Source organism: Strix uralensis, chromosome 4 (assembly GCF_047716275.1).
Source record: "Strix uralensis isolate ZFMK-TIS-50842 chromosome 4, bStrUra1, whole genome shotgun sequence".
NCBI lineage: Eukaryota > Metazoa > Chordata > Aves > Strigiformes > Strigidae > Strix > Strix uralensis.
In genome coordinates, this window is record NC_133975.1 from 78,710,794 (window position 1) to 78,730,823 (window position 20,030).

The 20,030-nt window shown below is 45.6% G+C and overlaps 1 protein-coding gene across 1 annotated transcript in view; it reads right to left on the reverse strand.

Moving 5' to 3' along the window:
- Positions 1-7,367: 7,367 nt before the first annotated feature.
- Positions 7,368-20,030, reverse strand: part of RNF150 (ring finger protein 150) — a 125,610-nt gene continuing 112,947 nt past the window's right edge. The window contains exon 7 of the mRNA XM_074867366.1: positions 7,368-15,321. Coding sequence (XP_074723467.1) covers positions 15,203-15,321 — 119 coding nt within the window. The 3' untranslated portion in view covers positions 7,368-15,202. The remainder of the gene's footprint in view (positions 15,322-20,030) is intronic.

Consider the following 20,030-nt stretch of genomic DNA (forward strand, 5'->3'; position numbering starts at 1 on the left):
AATCATAACCTGGAAGGGAAACTTAGTGTGATCCATCTATTGTCATGTCTTACACATGTGGGAAAAAAAGGCACCCAGCAGGTCTGCACGCAGCTCATAGATCTGGTTCCTGCTGCCTGATTCTCCATCAACCTCAAAATATTCTGTCCCGTAGGTCTCTCCCACCGAGATGCTGCCCCAGCTCAAGCTACTGGTCTTTTCCTTTCGGCCACCAGCGTCCCTCCAGCAAGAAAGTCCCAAACAGCACCTCCCACACAGCCCTGCTGAGCTTGTGCTCTCACAGCTCACACCAGGGGTCCAAGACCATTGATGCCCAGCTCCTATGATTTTCATAAAAAAACAAACCACAAACACTTCTTCTTAACACACACACAGAACATGCAGAACACTGAATCCTCCCTCCAGCCAGCCGAGCCTCTGAGATCTTTATAAAAAATGAAATATTTTAACATATTGCTTTCCAATTTTTTTTTTTTTTTTTTTTTTTTTTTTAAAAGGAGGGTCAGCAGTGTCACCTCCTTCTGAAGGGGAGAAAATGGAAGTTTGGGCTTTGAACACTTTAATACAAGCTCTCAATCAGGTTCTTGGAACAACTGCAGTTTTTATATCCCCTGTTTGGTGTCAGAGGACCACGGTCCTTTGAAAGGGGGTAACAAGTTAGTGAGAAAGGAGCAACAAGTATGACCACATTTATGGTAAAGCATTTAAAGCAAAAGAAAAGCATTTGACTCCCTGACTATCAGCAAACATTACATAAACCAAAAGGCAGCAGTAATCTCTGTTTCCATCCAAACTAGAGAATAAACAAGACAGATAATGTTTCCTAACACCAGCAAGAGTAACGGTATTTAGGAAGGTTTCTGGCATTAAAATCAAGGGCAAACAAAAGCAAGCTGACATTCTACTGCGAGAAAGTAAAAATCCTATTTATGCTCCACATGCAGTTCGTATTTAATGTGTTGTGTGGAGTCAGACTTCATGTCTCGGATATGGTCAAATGCATTTCTGAATTGCTCCGTTTAACATCTCAGATGTCTGAGGAGTGAGGTTCAGTAGCATGGATTTGCTCCTTCGCTGGAGAGGTTTCATCTCAAGGGAGATGATCTCACCACTGCATAAGATTATCATCTTCACCACAGGAGAGAGAAACTCTCGTGGTCAGTGAAGCTACTTCACCACTGATGGAGTCTGGCTGTCAACAAACCACAAACACAGGCGATCAAGCAATAATTATCACCCCCCCCCAGGCCATCTGCTGTTTCTATGCCCTTTATCTGAGGATGCACTCTGGTTCACTCAACACTCCATCAGTAATTTGTCCAAATTAAGTCCATACTATGCAAGGATTATCCGAGGTCCTACAGATCCCAAACTGAGATGGGTTTGATGTCCTCAGGGCCTTTTAACACCAATCTGCCTGTGAAAAAAACAATGCTGTGGCTCTTGCCCCTGCTCACACAGCCCTCCCACAGTGCCCACCTGTAGTGGGAATATCGCTCCCAAGGGCATTTAAGACCTCACTGCTCCCAAGTGGACATTTCTGCTGTGGACTGCATCAGCCTGACCACATCCAGAGGTGGATGCTTCCCTTTTGGTGAGTAGGAGGGCTCGGAGGAAATTGAGAGTGAAACCCACTGTCTCCTTACTGTCCCGTGTCCTCCCCCGTCCCCCCACCCCCAAGCCCTCCTCTGCAGCAGGATCTGGGGAGGCACAGCTCAGCTCTGCGGCTGGTCCAGGGGAGTCACGCTGCTGAGCAGGACCCCAGCTCAGTAATGCTCTCTCCTTACCCTGACAAGGAACCAGCCACCATGGAGTGCCCCACCCCAAGTTATTTTTTGGGAAAAAAAAAATGCCTTTTAATAAAGGGTGCATGACAAACCCCAGTGATACAGAGAAATGTCCACTTTCCTTGCAAATTATTTACTTATAACAATATATGATGATTTCTGAACGTTGCCTAAGAATCCTGCTTGTCCAGACTGTTTTGTGGATTCAGTGTAGCTTACCCAGATAGTTTGGCGATTGGCTATGATAAAAAGTAGCAGGTAACCCTGGGGTATGAATTAAAAAGACAACTCACTGATAGCAGACTCAAAGCCCTCAATGGGCACTTAGGCAAACTTAAACTTGAACAAAAGGGCTCAGAGATGCTATCTAGGGAGGATGATCTCGCCGATTTAGGACAAGACACCTGGACTTTGCTTCACAGCGCATGCCCTGGAAAGAGCGGACACCGTGAGGAGGACAACGTACTTCTCCCCTTGACCATCAAAGAAATAATTATAATAATCACGCCTATCCCCTGAACTAATTGTAATAACCCGGCCTTTCCTAATGAATATGTATGCTTTGGTGTAATAAATATTTGGCTACTTGCCAGAGACGGTGTGCAAGCTTTGTGGAGAAATCCCCTTGCACCCCGGCCGGAATAAACGTACCTGCTTTATAACTCTCTCCGAGTTGGAGAGTTTGTTTCTGCGCGTCACCAGCAAAGTGAAGGGTCCCAGGTAGCAATGCACCAGGTGCATTCAAGGAACATTTTAGACCATGAGCTGGCCAGACCATTCCAGCAAGGGACAACTAATAAAAAATACATTTTCCTTCCAGTCAAAGCACAGGCAAGCCTTTTCTTCGCACCCTGAAGAACAGCTTCCCAGCGTTGCTCTGAGTCCTTTTCTTCCACCAAAAAGAAGGCAAAGAAAGCCCCTAAGGCACAGCAAGCAAAAGGAAGACAAACAAGCAGACTGTTTCACAGGCTCAGTGGGTTTGGCTTTATACCACCAGCCCCCACCCCCGACACTGCAAGTGCCTTCCCAGCCTACGGGGCATCCCCCCTTCTGCACCCCTGGCTCAGCAGGAATGACCCAGGCTGGTCACTGCTAACCAGTCATCACATGCATCCTGGGAATTTTGGCAGCTGCTTGTATTTAGGACTTCACTGAGCATAAGCAAATAGAGAAGTTTTTTTCCTCAGCACTAACTACCCTCTTCAGAGCAGCTTCCACAGCTGAAAGTCAGTCAGGGTCAATTTTTCGTAAGAAAATCCCCTTCTCTATTGCCCTTTAGGACAATTATTTTAAAAACACCATCCTCACCAAAACAGCACTGTAAGTAACACACCTTTCTGTGATTATCCTCATCCACTTTTTGGTATTTTCTGACACTCACACCCAAGCCAGGCTGAAAACAAAACTAATCTGCCTCCCCAGAGCTCCTCTGGAGCCGCCTGGGTGTGAACAGCCTCCCCTCTCCTGGGCAGCCCCGCTGGGAGAAGAGAACCGCTGCCGAGCATCTCTCTGCAGGTCAGTGCACACCGGGGTTGGGGGGATGAAGTAATTCACCCTCTGAAGCTGTACCCCCAGCCTGTGTTTTGCCTCCCGGGTGCGAAACTCAGCCTGGGTAATGGAGGATGTTGGCTGAGGTGATGAACAGTGCTGAAGCAGATCTGGATTTCGGTTGAATTGTGTCCAGTTAAAGGTGTCTGTGTAGAAATGGGGGTTTCTCATGGCTGGCCTGGAATAGGACGTGAGATCCAGCACCCTGCAATGGGCATAATGCTCCAATTTGGGACTTTCCCCCCACTAAGTCTCACTCCCATTCAAGTGCAATTCCCCATGCAGGGTGGCTCTGGCGATTCATGCCTGGGTCTGTTCCTCCATGGACTGATCCGTAGCCAAAGCCATGCCAAAATAACCCGCTTTTAAATGGTGTAAGTGTGTACACAAACAGAAGTTTAACCAATTTGCTTTAGAAACAGTCCTTCAGCTAAAGCGTAGCTAAAATGTGCCACCTCCTTCACCCAAGGGGGTTAGGCTGGATGGTGGGAGCTGCAGCGCTGGTCTGCAGCCCCACTCTTGTCCCTGTCCTGCTGCTAAAGCGACCATCAGTAGGTGTCCTTGCTGGGTTTTGCTGCCGTTTTCCCTGTCTATGAACGAGAGTAGCAGTCCCGCTCCCCTCCACCAAATCTTCTGGCCACGGGACCAGACGGACACTCCAGCAAGCGTGAGCCCAGTTGCACTTAGACCTTTCCTGGGCTTTCCTGCAAGTACACCCTGGGTGACTGAGGGGAACCTCTCTGAGGGGCTGGCAAGGGCTAATCGCAGCCCTTTAGCTAAGTGACCTCTGGCCCTCGGTCACCATCATCCCGCAAGGTGCTGCGCTGCTCCAGCGCATGCCGACTGACGCCCCAAACCTGGAGGGGCTCGTCTGGGGGGACCCCCTGCGCTTCTCACGCCTGCTGAGAAGGACCAAGAGCTTCACCCCACTGACAGGATGGCCACGGGGGAAAGCCTGAGAGGGCTCTGTCTGCTTCATCAGCTGGGGGAGACGGCGGGGACCCCAGCCCGTGCGTGGGGGGGTAACACTCCAGGAGGAGAAGGGCAAAACTCCCCAGGGGGCCCTCTCACTTATTTAACACAATAAATATTCGGTAATTCAACTCAGTAAAGACAATCCGGGGACACAACCACCGCCACCGCCGGGTGGGTGCCCGCAGCCGGCGGCCCCAGCCAGCCCAGCAGGACGCTGTCGGGGGGGGTGGGGGGGCGCCGCACCCCCACGCGTGTCCGCGCAAGCCCACGAGTGTCCGCGCAAGCCCGCGGGGGCCGGCCCGGGGCTGGGCGGTGCATTTGCGGGGCGGGGGAGCCTCCTGCTGGAGAGAGGGCGAGGGGAAGGCGCGGGATGCAGGCAGCATCCTTATTTTTTTTGAAACACTGTCTTCTCAGCCATCCAGGCTGCAACCCTACCCCGCCCTCCCTCCCCTCTCAGCCTCACCTCTCTGCCTCCAGAAGCTGAGGCTTTGGAAGAAAACGGGAAATACCACAATCATCATAACGGGCAGCGTGTGGGTCGGCACCCCCAGGCACCCCCCGGCCTTTGGGGGCACCTCACTGGGGTGCACCGCTTGCACACTGGGTGGGTGCGTGCAGGTACCATCCGAAATGTGTGGGAGCTTGGAGCGTGCTGCAAGCAGGGGCAGAGGAACCACTTCATCTGGGCTGTGGGCCCTGACAGACAAGCTCTGGGGCTCTGCCAACACATCGACGGCGCTCCTGCTTCCAGATGGCTGCTCTGTCCCTCTGCCAGGAGCTACCATGCTTCCTAGCTGGAGCAGGAGGAGGGACATCTGCCTGGGCTTCAGCCACCACGAGTTGCTGCCAGCCTCCCTGTGCATGCCTCTCTTTGCTCTCAGGTGAGAGGGTGGACCATAAAGACATGCTGTGGAGATGCAGATGCCCAGAGGAGCGATGTGGTAGCCTGCAGCAGCGGGTGGCCCAGGCATGCAAGGGTGGGGACACTCTGCCAGGGCTTGTTTGCATGGGGTTCAGAGGCTGAGGATGTTTTTGCATATTGCAAAATTACACCCTCACTTACTGACCACTGATTTCCTATGGCTTATCTATGATAAATGCACCAACCTGTTAGATTTCTTTTGGGCCGTGAAGTCCCCCCATTCCCGCTGGGATGCCCCCAGACCCAATCTCCCTGTGTTACAGAACTGCCTTCTCAGAGTGGGGTTTTTCCAGAGTGGCTCCCCAAGACCCAGCGTAGACAGCTGCAGCTCCCCTTTGGGCACCCTCAAGCGTGCAGCACAAAGCTTGCTTTCTTTCCCAGCAGGGTTTGAGTATCACGGGACAGAAGGGACCCTGGGTTGTACAAATTGTTGCACAGTGCAAATCTGGATAAATTCTTTTTGAATCCCGAACGCTCTCCATTGACTGTGACGGGTCTGAGGGTCACATCCTTGATTCACAGGAGTACAATATGCCTTATTCCGTCTGGAGGAAAAAACCCACAACAGAGCGTAGCACAGCACAGCTTTATTTCCATATTTTGACCAGAAATGAACCCCATATACAGTAGCGAAGGGTCTGATGTAACACAAGCCCTAAGTATGTGCTTGCATCCTGCAATTAATTGCCTCCCGCCCCTTGCTATTTATAGCCCTGATGCCATTCCCAGCAGCTCCGCGCTGTGTTACTTCTGCGGCGCGACGCGAGCGCGCTGCCTCCCGCCAGATCTGCGGCACTGGTGGCAGCTGTGTTGTGTGTGCAGCTCACATAGCAACTGCGCACAGCTGCCCGCCAAGGAAAACCGGCCCCGCTCGCCCGCTCCCCTGGCTGGTTATTAAATGAAAGGAGAGAACAAAGCAGCGGGCAGGGAGGGAGACGCGTGGGGAAGAGCGAGACTAGATTCCTTGGCTAACGATACCTAAAATTTCCCTCTGAAGGCAGCCCAGGGTTTGTTTTGGTGTGGAGGGCTCTGCCCTTGGAGCAGGGCTGGTGGGACGGGGATCTCCAGGCTGTGGTGCCAACTGGCTGACACAGGCTGGGAAGGGAAAAATAATTCCCGGCGGTGCTGATAAAGCCACGTTAAATCACATGTGGTTTTCCGGCTCTGAGCCAGCTTGCTGCCCCTCCACCGTGAGCAGCAAGAGGGTGGGCGCGTGGGAGCATGGAGGCACGGGAGCTGGGTGCGATCTAGCCCATGGCTGCTGCCTTCCTTGCTCCTGGGTGAAATCCAAGTTAGGGCCCCAACCGATTTGGCACGTCGATGCCTCAAACACCGCCCGAGAGAGGCATCCGTGCCGGCGGCACCGGCCAGCAAGCACAAAATGTGGGCCAGGATGGGGGCAGGCTGGGCCCCCGCAGCGGGACTGCAGCTTGAGCCAGGATTTGGTCCTCCTTTGGGGAACTCTGTCTGCTGCCTTTTGCATCTACTGGAAAACTGTTAAGTCTCTTAAATTTCTTTTAGGCAGGATTTTTACTGTGCTTCGAACCTCTGGTAAGCAGCAGACCTATGCTGGATGGCGTGACAATCCCTGGGGCTTTCCCAATGGTGTCCTGCTCCCAGGGACACGGAATGGCGGCCGAGGGAAGAGCAGCTGGACACTTTAGCTCAAAAATAATTTTTGGTGCTTTAGAAAACTTCATGGGATAACCGCATATAGTGAATTGCCCACATCATGGATCTAGTCAATGTATCAGTTGGAGACGACCCCTCACAATGGTGGTGCAATTCCCACCGAGGCATGGCAGAGCCGTCACCTTTTAAAGCTATGTTAACACATCATGCCCAGCATCTGGGGTGAGGCTGCAGCTCGGCCTCGGTGATGTAGAGGCATTTACCTCCCACACAGCCTTCTGATCAAAAGAAGCCAAAAGATAACAAGGATCAGAGCCGTGACTGGGGCTGGAAGTGGTGGCACAGAGGCCAGGCTGCCCCATGGGTCCCTCCCTGCTACAGCCTCTGCCTCCTGTGAATGCCAAAGTCTGCAGCAGCCACCTTCAGGAAGAAACAATCCGCAAGCTTCACACATCAGGAAATGCCAGTTTTACACAGCCTGTTAGAAAATATATACGACACAGTCATCAGATTTGTTTTATTAAAAAACTTGCAATAAAATTCCTTGGAATTCACCATCTTAACTTTGAGAGTTGCAATATTTTACTAGTACATAATAACACAGTCTCACATATTTACATTATAATCCTCTATATAACAAAAATAGCCGTGTTGTACTACTGAATAATGCTTCCAAATACTAGCCTCAACATTTCAGTACTTCCTCCAGCTGAGTCACTGTCCATGCTCTTTAGCATTTACAGTATATAACAAAGCAAGAAGGAAAAAAAAAAAAAAGTGTGTGCCTCATGGTTTCAGGCAAATCCCTTTAAGATGGTAGTTCTCCGACTCCCACATTTTTCAAGAGAGATAAAGTGCATTGGAGGGGAAGATGTATACTTTATAAAATATCAGCAAAGCATTAAAGTATATTTGCAATACTGTACAAAAAGTAATGCTAGAAAAAAAAGGCTTGCTTCACAAACTGCTACTGCACTGTTTTGGCATCAAGTCACAGGTAGCAGGGGGGCAAAACCAAAGCTAACTACATGAAAAAGAACTGCCTATGCAAATACCACTGTGTGATTTTGCCATGGTCTTTCGCTAGGTGTTTCACAAACCAAAATGCAGCTGTCTGGAGAAAGGAACTTTTTTTTTTTTTTAATGTGGAGATGAAGGGTTGTTTCCACAGTCAAAAGAAACACAACTGGTCAACCTGCAGAAATCGACTGCCTTACCAGCAAAACACCATCAGTCATAAATGGGCTCCCACCCTGAGGGAGCTGCAGCGCCTGAGAGTGACAACCCTGTCACCCCCAGTTTGTGGGGGGGCTGGCAGCCCTGCCGGGTAGGGGCAGAGCAAGAGGCAGGGCTGAAGGTCTCCCAGTGAATCTGCACCTGCAGTCCAGAGCAGGACTGATTACCTCGGAGAATTTCACTGGGACAGATCATTGTCTCCCAACTGGAAGTCATTTCGCTAAGCTGTCCACTGATCCATATGGTATTTATTTCGTTCGTGATTTTTCTTCCCTTTTTAACACTGGCATTTGCTGGTATGGCTCTGCAGCGTGTGAGAAGAGACACGGCTGGAAAAAGCTTTGGAGCCATCACTGAAAAACAGGATACTTCTGCTCTGTTCATGAACTGCGTACAAATGGGACGCCACTGGTTTTTTTTTTTTTGGTTTGCTTATAAACTACTCTAAATAAAAATAATTCTCTTCTGGAAATGGATGGAATGTATATTTTGACAAGTACAAAACCATTTTAAATGTTCACTAAATACAAGGAACATCTTGCTATAAAAATAACAGACCCTCCCACCCACTGTCCCCTCTTTACATTTCTAATTATAAAATGGTACAGTCATTTCAGGTTCCTAACATGAAACAAGAAGGATGGTATTACGTACACATACAAAACACTGAGATATTTGACATCTGAAATAACTGTATACATTCAGAGCAAACAAGCATCTTGATCTTGCTATTGTTCTTAATGCTACACAGGACTGAAGAATCAAGAAATAAACAAGAAAGGAAAAATTTTATTTCTTTTTTTCTCTCCTTTTTTTTTTTCATTCACTCCAGAAAGAACTAACTTCCACTGATTCACAATTAAAATAGTTGAGAGAGATAAGATTAATTTCAGATGGAAAATTTATCCCTTGGCTTTTCATTCAAAATTCACAACATCTTTCATTCATCCTTCTTCTCTAGTTTTCCCTTTGAAACATAGCTCCTGCACAAAATGTTTTTCTTGAAAAAAGTGCCAAAGAAGAGAAAGGTAGCTGAGCGGGTTTCCAGCGCGGCGGGGGAGGCTGCATGGCGGAGGGCAGCCTTCTTCCTCACTCGCTGTCCCAGCCCGCAGCTGCCATCTGCTACCCAAACAAATCCAGACTAAAAAGTCCATCTGGCATTCCTCTTTCAACTGCGAACCTATCAATTAGTTCAGGTAACAGCTTGGTAAAGTAAAAGAAGTGCTTGTGTTGGATCAATTGTCCCTATTTAAAAAGTCTGCAAAAACAACACCTCCACCCTCATTTTCCCTGGCCCCTAAAATATTTCATGACATTGTTTTTCAACGCTTGCGTTAACCAGGCGGATTCATTTCTGTCACACTGGTTGCCTGATACACGCTCACACATTTTGCATCTATAAAACAAATGAGTCAATGCTCAGTGTTCTTCAATGAAGCAGCAATCCCGGTCTGCACTGGTTAGGAAGAAGCTTGGCTGCCCTCATATGCCGAAACCCCTGGGCCTATCTTTCGTTAAGCCCTTAAGCTGAATTTAGGCTGGCTCTGTTCCCTGTGCTGAACCAGAGCAGTCCAACCTGCTACAAGAGATACAGGCAGTACAAAATGCAAGAGAGGAAGCGTCATAGTGTTAGTTTGATCCCATGATCTCCTTCCCCTGCAACTAAGGCTCACACTAGAGCAAACATTTGTGAGAAGGGCTGGGAAGGAACAGGCTGGATTTCTCTGACATTTCAGTCCTGCAAAATGGTTGCATCCCAACAGAAAACCAAGCCCTCCCTCTTTTGTTCAGAGAGTCAGCTTGTCCTGGCCCCTATTCCTAGCAGACTGGTAACTTTGGCCCGAGAACAACAAATGGTTAAAAACGTCCATTATTGCTAAAGAATAGAAATTAATAAATAACTATCAGTTTTCTTAGTTTGCACAGCCTATATATTCCTATTCCTGCCTTATTTCAAACCATATGCTTGGTCATGAGCTTTTCTACAGACAGAGATGACAAAGGAATGAGCCTCTTACAAACAAAGCCTAGGAGATTCCCAGCTGCCTGGGCTGAAAGGCATTTCCCGCTGTTATGCACAACTTCATCGTCATTTCAGTACAGCCAGTTGTCACAACAAGGACTTGCAGCCCAGAGTTTTACATATAAAGACTTGTGCCCTGATCTTTGCCTTCTAATCACAGAATCTACTCAAAGGGCTGTGGCATTTATTCAAAGGAAAAAGTTTGTAAGGCAAATCTCTGGAAAATCTATACAATGACTGTGCTCCAGGTTTAACAAGAACAGCAAATAAAACACACTTTATGGAAAATCTCTAACTATGCTGTACTGATGACTAAAAGCACATAGAAGTGTTAAGTGATCTGCAGATACCTGCCAGGGCAACCTGTCCATACACAAAGGTCTTCAGAGCTAGACATTTTTGAAATCAGACAAGCATTTCTTTTTATTTAGCAAGGGGAAAAAGAGGGTAGGTTAACAGGTTTAACAACAAAAACTTTGGATCACAAAATGCATGTTCTTTGAGAAAGATTAAATTCAGAGCTGGATCTGTCTCTGGTGCTGGGTTCATTTTGTTAACAAAATAAGATTGTATCCCAAACGAGTCATTCAACAAGAGACAAAGTACTGCCCTTCTTGCAATGACTTCCTCTGGATCTGATCCAGGGGTCATTAAAGTAGTGAGATCTGAGGGACCTCTTACCATATGTGATTTCAATATTTTTTTTTTCAAATTTCCTCTACAAAGCCTTCTTGTTTAGTGCCACAATGTGCCTCATATAAGAAGTCTAAAAATGGCAGCTGCTTCTGTTTTCACTACAATACAGTTTCCATAGTCATATCAAAGTACTTTTATATACATACACGGCAATTTAATTCTACAGAATGCTTAAAGAATGAACTGCAGTGCTATGATTGTCCTGATCCTGGTTTCGAGGCTCTAAACCAGTCAGAAAATAAAAAACCCCAATCCCTCAGCAAGTGCCAGATCTGTACCCCCACCAGAATGGGTCAGCTGTGGGGAAGGGATGCAGACCTGATGCCTTGCACGTCTGCACGCACGCATGAGGTTGTTTGTGAGTGCAAAATTCTGCCAATACAACTTTTTATGTGTCCTACCTATTGAACAGACCCTTGGGGGGGCAGTTTAGTAAACCCATGAAAATCAAAGGACACTCAGAGCGCGGTCTCTGTCCAAGTTTCATCCTGCAACCCAGCCCAAGTGAAGATGAACCTCACTAAGGCGAATGCTTCTCCCACGTACTACTCACTCACGGAAAAGAAAAGAGCCTCAGATGACAGGACAGGAAGAGCTCGGAGAGACACGAGATCAGCTTAATGACAAGAGCGCCCTTCGCAGAGAGCTGAACTGTCCTCTGGCTGCTGGCCCTGTGCAGGAGGTGCCCCTCTGCCAGAGTGCAAGCCTGCAGAATTATGTGCATGAGCGCTTGTTCGTCAGAGGGCACCAGAGGATTTTTTTTTTCCTGGCTGCATGCTAGAGGCTGCTTTCCCTTCTGAACACGCAGTGCTGTGTCCCCGGCATCTGAATCCCACATATTCAATGCCGGAGCGCAAGCTTAGCGGGCAGCCGTACCGAGGAGTCACACAATGCTCAGGATGGGACTAATCTTGCCCAAAGCTGCAAATCGGGAGCTTTAATTCTACCCTGTGAGGAATCTCAGTGGAGAGACTCACGTAAGCAAAAATGTGCGTGGGCATGCAGATCCGCAGAATTAAGGCTTTCACATGTGTTACAAACATACATCTGGGGGTCTTAATATTTATGAAGCACCTCAAATTCCCAAGGCATTTCACAGATTATATATATATATAAAGAATATTGTCAGCCAGGTCCTGCTTTAGGAAAACATTTCCATTTGACACAGGGATATAATTATGCTCACAGAAGACCTGTTGAAAATAACGTGATTTTGGTACAAGTCCAAAATTAGTCATAAGTGCTTTTCTGAAGAAGGACGAATAAAACATTTACTTAAGTGCTTTCCTAAGTTCTGGCTCCAGTGATGTCTAACCTGGCTTTGTACTCGTTATCGCTTAACAGTGCTCAGAACTATAGACTACCTGAGGACAGGGACAGAAAAACATCTTTCCTGAGCAATACTGCAGGTAGAACTGGGAAAACAAAAGCAGAAAGACTCCTGACCTAGATTTGCTAGGATGCCTCTTTTGAAAGACCACAGTATGGCGACATGTAAAAACGTCTCACGCAGCCTAGCACCCTGCCTCTGCCACCTGTGGTCCCTGAGGGACCACATCTACTATGGGATACTTAGGAAAAGAGCATACACAGTGTGATCCCTCTCCGAAATCCTCCACGAGCTCCTAGAAATATGGGCAGGGTCTCAGCTCCCCTTTGAGCACAGCTCCCTTTAATGATTTTGCTGGGCAAAGTTCAGTATCAGCTGGGAGTTTTACCTCCTGCCTTGCTTTTCCACAGACCTCCCTTGCTCTGCTGTGCTGTGGGTGACTTCGCTATGGCAACAGATAATTGGTCAATCTACCCATTGAGATTAACTTAATTAAGTTTGTGAAATAAAACAAACACTTTGCGATGGCTCCTCTGAAACCCAAACAGTTCAGCCAGGAGTTTTTGTCTGTGTGCTGGGCTGTGGTGGGCAGATGTTAAAGGATCACTGACAACTCAGACATCGTGTTTGTGATGTTCCTGTGACATGTAGCACCCAGGCTCCAGCACTGAGGAAAATGAGAGGAAATTGTACCAGTGTGTGTACTTTCCATAGGGAGACCTGACTGTGTATAACCAGCTTCACTCTTTCCCCTGCAACCATTTGAGATGAATTTCATTCCTGTGTGAAGGGCCAGAATTTGGTGTAAGCACCACTTAAATCCTATTTCAGCATTATTTCCAGAGCTTAAGTGGAGCTGATGCGGTACCTTGCGCAAATTCTCTTGTGTAGGGGTGAATTTTAGCATTGGTTCCCCTGACGCTGTGGGCCTTTCCCACAGCATCAACGACTAGAGAAGACATTAAAGAATAAGAAAAATACGATTACAGAACCACAAATATTGGCAAGACTGACCTAGCTGGGCCCTCTGGAAGGATCTTTAGCTTTCTTTTTTAAACAAAGTAGATTTCCAGCTGCCTGTATCTCTTTAATTTAAAAGAGACATCCTTTCAAATGGCTTGTAAAAATGTAACGGCACATTTCCTGATCACAGTTTTGAAGGATGATTAGGCTGTGCTCCTTTGCCTCAAAGTTACCCTTCAATTTAGGGACTAAGAACATCAAAAAAATTAAGCTAAATGAACTTCAGTTCCTAAAATGAACTGAGTTCTAACTGGACTGAAAAGCACGGAGTATAATTTTTCCTTCTCCCTGTACTGAGGAAGCAGGTCGGACAAAATTTTAGGGATAGTTCTAAACACATTTGTTCCCAAATAAGATCTGACAAACTGAATTTTGGCTGGAAGTTGGTTTCCACATCTAACAAGTAAATCCACAAGGAGATTAAATACAGCAAGAACCCTAATAGGTGCATTTTGAGATGCTGCCATGTACCATAAAGCCAAAATGTTTGACCTTTCCATGAGATCTCAATGCAAGATGAATTGTTGATTCTATGGACTTACTCAGGAGGCAGTAATGTGATTCAAATCATCTGACTGTCAACAGAAACCATTTACTCTTGTATAACAGTAAGCTAAAAATGCTTCTTCACAGTTGAGTATTTTGACTGAAAAATGAAATCGTACCCTGAACGAGTAAGGAGAAGCTCTTCCCTGGAAAGCAGAGCTCAGGATGAACTAAATAATCATCACTGGTCATTATTATTTAGGTGTATTGATTTCTGTTAGTTCTGTTTATTTTCAAATTCCCTCCCCTCTACCCAAAATATTTTGGTATATATGTATTTATATAAAAATTGCAAGTATTCCATTATGCTTGCGACAATGTTGACAGGGTCTCTGGAGGGCAACTAACCACCTGAACTTGGCAAAAATTGCCGTTAAAACATAAGAAGTGAAACGCACTAATAAAAAAAACAAAACCAAACCAAGTAGTAAACATTTCAACCAGCTGACTCCTGATTCATTAGCAATTTCTGACACTGGTATCAGCATCTCCAGAACCTTCCTAAGAATATTCTTGTCATCCACATAATGCACAGCTGTTAACAAGCAGCTTCTGGAAACCTCTCAGACAGTTCTTTAGCCTACTGGTCAGATTTTGGTCAGTAAAATTAAGAAAAGACATGATGTTATACTAGATTTTCTCTTCCAGCTACTGAATTGTGACTTGAAGGAAGGCCATTAACGTACTGACAACTGCTGATAGCATAAAAAATAGCAAAGGACTACAAGGACGGAGTGAAGCTTTAAGCTTTTCTTTCTCTCTTTCACACTGTGTGATACTTGTCTAGAACAGAGCTCTAAGTAAAAGCCAACATAATGCAGTTTTCACCCAAATCTCAGCAATCTCTGTTAATTCAGAGCTCTCTTACAAGTAAAGGCCTTCAGAACATACCATTTCCAAGGCTCCCACTTAATGAAAGCAGGCTTCACATTAATGCAGGATGCTGGTGCACCATCCTTCTGAAGCCATGTGTACTTCATGCAGAAATGACATGGCAATGATAAATCCTGGAGTGACCAGTGAACAGGAATTCAGATTTCTGGATTGAACTCTTGAAAAAGCTGGGGTCAGTCAACAAAAAACAGAGTGTCCATCCATAACAAACGATAAACAAACAAACATAACAAATATATGTCTTTTCAAAAAAAAGAAACAAAACCCGACCGAACAAGTGTAGAAAACACTCAAGCTGTCATTTCAGTTGTGTATTTATGAGCCACTGAAGAGTTACATGACTGCTCTCAAGCACGTGGGTAAACTGGAAGGGTTCATCTCCCATGTGAACAAAACAAATGTATGTAGATGATGAAACCGCATCCAGGCAGACACAACTGTTGCTATTGCTTTTCGTGACCATCTCAGAATGGAGTGTGCAGGAGTGACAGTGCTCTGGAGGCATGTGCATGACTGGTCCAAATCCTAGAAAGCTGACTCGGTCCCTCCCTGTGACCCTCCCCTGTAGTTTAGTGTTGGATCTCTGTTTTTCAAGACTTCACCTCTTCGCAGTCTTGATCAGTGGAAAGCTCCACATCGGACAGTCCAACCTCCATTGCCATAATCAATGAAATGTCTGAATCACTGCTGACTGCTGGCTCCTGTTCATCTGTGAGGGTAGAAAAGACAGGAAAACGGCATTATGGTCACGTCTTTCTGTCAGCGTATTACTATTTTTCAGTTCTGGAGATGGGACCCAGAGGTTTCTCCACCACTGAGGTTGTGCTTAGATTTCAAACTTTGCTCTTACTCAGTATCTGTCTAAAGCATTTCAAGAACATCAGAAAGTTCAAGACATCAGTAGCGAGAAACATGATGACAAGGAGCCTGGATGGGTAACACTTTCTTCTCCTCCTCAGGAGGAGCCTCCCAGGGCTCTCCATCCATGACCTTCATCTTCATGACCTTCCTCCCAAAGCCTTCCCTCCCCATCCCCTTACACTACCCAACTTGGAACCATCCTACTCTCCCCACAAAGGCTGCAATTTAAGGACAAAGTCACAGACACCTGGTGGAGTGAGTTGGCCATCAGGAAAACATTTCTAACAGGAAAAAAATTTGCCTGAACCCTCATTAGGTGACAGAATGTCTGTTAGCAGAGACTTTTAAGAGCGTGCTAGGCTAATGTCTAGAAGGAGCAACATGGAATTTGTTAGTTCTGCCCCAGGACTCAGGGCCAGGCTACCTGCCTTCTCAGGTACCTTCTCTCATCCTTTTCCAGTCTCTTTTATATTCACCCTTTCCTCTCATTTCAAGATTCCTTTCCTCTCATTTCAAGATACCCTGCAGGTTCTGATCTAGGCCGAAGGGATCTACCCTTATCCACCATGATCTCAAATACAGTGAGTCAGATTATTGATTTTTGACTCAAACTGCAAATCCCATCAAAACTACAAGCATAGGAGGAGTAAGTTGTTTTTGTTTTGATCCCACAGCACTTACTACATGGGTATTTAGTAGCAGATAAAGCCAACAGATTTTAAAAGACTAAAAGCTAATTTTGTTTCAAGAACAATCAGAAGAAGTGAAGCACACTGGATCTCTGGGGAGATTTTCACAGGCACAAAAATCCCATAGGTGGCTGAGTCCCTGAGAGAAAAAGTTGATGGTTCATATTTTCGAGTGGTTTAATTACAGTGATTATATTTACACTGTAACAATACAATGTATTTAAATCTGTGGCAGTTTTTCCTTTACATATTTTATTTTTCAGACAATAGAAGCAGAGCTTGATTGATGCTAAAAAGTCCAAAAGTTGAATATCTAAGAATTAATAAGAAAGAAACATTACAGAGGAGCCAGGAAAATAATAACTCCTCACAGTTTAATTATTCACTTGAAGCTAAGTGAGCACAATTAGTCTCCTCTCGAGAGCTGCATGATTTTTAGATCTGTTTCAGAGAAAAAACATGTATTTACTTGTGCTGGGATTAGGCTTCATGTTCTGCAGAGAAAGCTTGAGTGGGGTCTGCATTATTCAAACTGAAAGAGCCAGTGCTTTCCTTTACAACACTGGATTATTTTTATACTTTCTTGATTGCATGATAAATAATTAATGAACACAACCTCTTTATATCTGCATATTTTTTTTTTCCTATCAATATGACAGTAGTAAAACATTTCAAGGCATTGCTTCTGACTACAAATGTTTCCACTGAAGGTGGAAGAAGTACTTACGAACCGAATGGTATCTCCTGCAGACTTCAGTGGGCTTCAATTACATTGAACCATTAGGCAAACTGCTAGATCCAAGAGTACAAAAGTGCATCACATACATACACCTCCAAGACCTAAAGCATCATCTGTAGTGGTAACAGCTCCCTGAGCCAGAACGATGTGGTTCCAGACCACTGGATTATTTATCATTCCTCTATAACTAATAGGATTCTTAAAAACAATGAAAATGATGCTTTAAATGTTGACCTAAGAGCAAATTTGTATTTGCATGACAGAGTACCTGAGGCTTAGCCATGTTAAACCACCGCTTGGAGCACTCTTGAGAGAAAGGTGATTGTCATCTGCACTAGCTGTGCAGGAAAGGACTGGCTGAACGGTGACAGCCACATGCGTGCTGAAGAGGCAGGCTGAGCTGCTAAAACCAAACGTCAGAGCATCAAATAAGAAGTGTTTATGGTGCCGAAATGTTATTTCAAGAATTGTTGCTTCTTCTAGGGTTGCACAGCAGAAAAAGATCTCAACAGAGTTCAAGACAGGCAGATAGAACAGAAGCAGATTTACAGCTCACCTACCACAATTGTTTAACCTATGTACATGAGCACCCACTTTTCAAACAAGCAAACTCAAGTTCTACATTAAAAATCCTATACAATTATTCAAATTCTTGGATCTTAGTCTTCCCAAGATGTGGGCTTTGTAGTTTGTCTTCTTTGGGACTGAAGTGCAGGTCAGTAGAAACAATGAACAAAGGACCCTAAAAATGCCCATGCCTGGGCCCCGGCATTGCTTTTCCAGCACTGCGCAGTGCCTAGAAACATGAACGCTCCACCTGCCTTGCTTGCTAATAGTGCAGCGGTTCAAAATCCTAAAGCTACAGCCTGCCGCTTCAGCAGAGTGGGGGGAAAGACTCAGACATCACCATCCCTTACACCTCCCCTTTCAGGGACAGGGTCAGCACTCACATTTCTTTGGAAGACGCAGACAACACAAGGAAACCAATGCATCCCTCATCATCACATGCTTGCTCTTGTAAACAGGAGTCCTACTACTGACGCCAACATGCACAGGATGGAACTCTGGGAGGCTGCAGAAGTTACACCAGACACGGATCAGCTGTAGGTAACTCTGGCTACAAGGTCTACAAGCTGCCTCACCGTGGCTCCCCCACACAACACAGGCTTTCTAGACTGTGGTGTTTGTTTTTGGTTTTGGGGTTTTTTTTTTAGGTTTTTGGCTGGCTGCTCAATAATGTGAGCCAGCACAGTTAGTAACATTTACTATACGTAAGCAAACCTCAACTAAACTGCAAGTACCAGGAGCTCAGCCTGCATTTTGCATCCCTGGTTTTTAGATCCTATTTACAATGACAAAGCATATACAATCACACAGCTTCTACTGAAGATGCCTGACTCATTGTAAAGAACTTTTATAAGCTTTTTGCAAGTTTTTTTAAATTTGGTGTTTATCTAAAAGCCCTGAAGTCAGGTGAGGATCTCAACTTTCAGTGAAGATCTCAGCTTTCACTTAAATGAATCTTAAGTAAAAAAGGAACAAGGAGGTTAAAAAAACCCATATCCCTAATTTCTAGACAGATTTTATGTTGGAATATCTGACTTGTGATTCTAGATGTTTGAGACTGGCAGTCCTGTCTAACAACATACACTATAATACTTCCACTGTGTTTTATAGCAGTTCATGCCACAGGCATAAAGCCTTTTGCTTAATGAAGCAAAGGGCACATCCCAAGCTGCTTTTCAGCCTGAGTGCTAGTGCTTACAGCAGGCAACTGTAGACCTCACTGCCACATTCCTCTCATGTCTGAGAAACGCAATACACCACAGCACGCTGCCTACTGCCAGACAGACTTTTTCCACTCGCTTATATTCCCTGACACACATTCATTTGAGAGGTACAATAAAACAAACAACTGTAGCCAATATTTAAATTTAATTATGCTAATGCAGGAAGAATATCACCACATAGATACGGAACTGCCCTACACAAGAGCGGTACAGCCCTTACTTGTTGCAAAGTTCATTAAGTGATGTTTATATTTGAGTATAATTGCAATCAAACAAGGACAAAAATAGCTAATTACTCTGGTGCTTTAAAAACAGTAAGACTGCACACTAGTAATAGTTATCTACTGCTGCTGCTACTCCTAACACTTTGAGTAAGTCTGTAGCTGTTGTACACTAATAAATATTCCAAAAGAAAAAGGTCAGATGGTGGGTTTCTAAGAATTCGATACTGTTTGCAAGAGTCCTGAGAGGGACCTAAGCATTCAACAGCAAGTGCAAAGTGCATTTACAAAAACATTCCTCTGCCACGTGTAGCTAAGCATACAGGCACGGGTACAAATCGAGATATACTTGTAATGATGCACTCAAGGAGGAGGAACAAGCTGATGTAACTCTGGGGGGTTTTGCGCTCATGAAGGTCTCACTCCTGCTCACCACTGTGCTTCTCCCGAGGAGGCCACATCTGACACTGTGCTCTGATGTCCTTAGGACATGGGCAGTGCCATGGGGCTCTCCTAAAACTGGTCCTGCTTGCACCAGAGGCTGAGACTTCCCCCAAGCTCACGGAGCTGGAAAAGCTGCAGAACCCCACGATCGGGCTAAAAGGTCCACAAGCAATTTGCATCCAGGAAATCAGCAGAAAAATAAGAATACACTAAAATGTTATACAGCAAAAGTTTCTCAGCATTGAATGCATGTAAGGTTTGTCTAAGATGACAGACTTTTTTTCTTCTCTGGACCTTCAGGTAGCTCTCTGCTATTACAGCCATTTGTGAGTAAGCAGAGAAGTATCGATTATTATATGTCAAATGAGAGCTGCCACCAAGTGTGTAATTCATCTACTGAAAGTGTAACTAAAGCCAGCAATCTCCTGTTCTTGTGGATTAAAAACATGGGCCACAGCCATAAACTATTCAGTTGGGAGTCAGTCTCCCTTCCCTCATTTATTATCAACTCTCCATGAACTAATTCAGCATACTCAGTCCTGCTCCACACACAATTAAACCGTTGCACAGAGCTGTGCAGCTACTAATGGTTTTCTTCATGTTATCAGTCACAGGAACCAGAGGGTAAGAAAAAGCTGCTACCGTGATAGTGACTTAGGTGTAACCTATTTGCC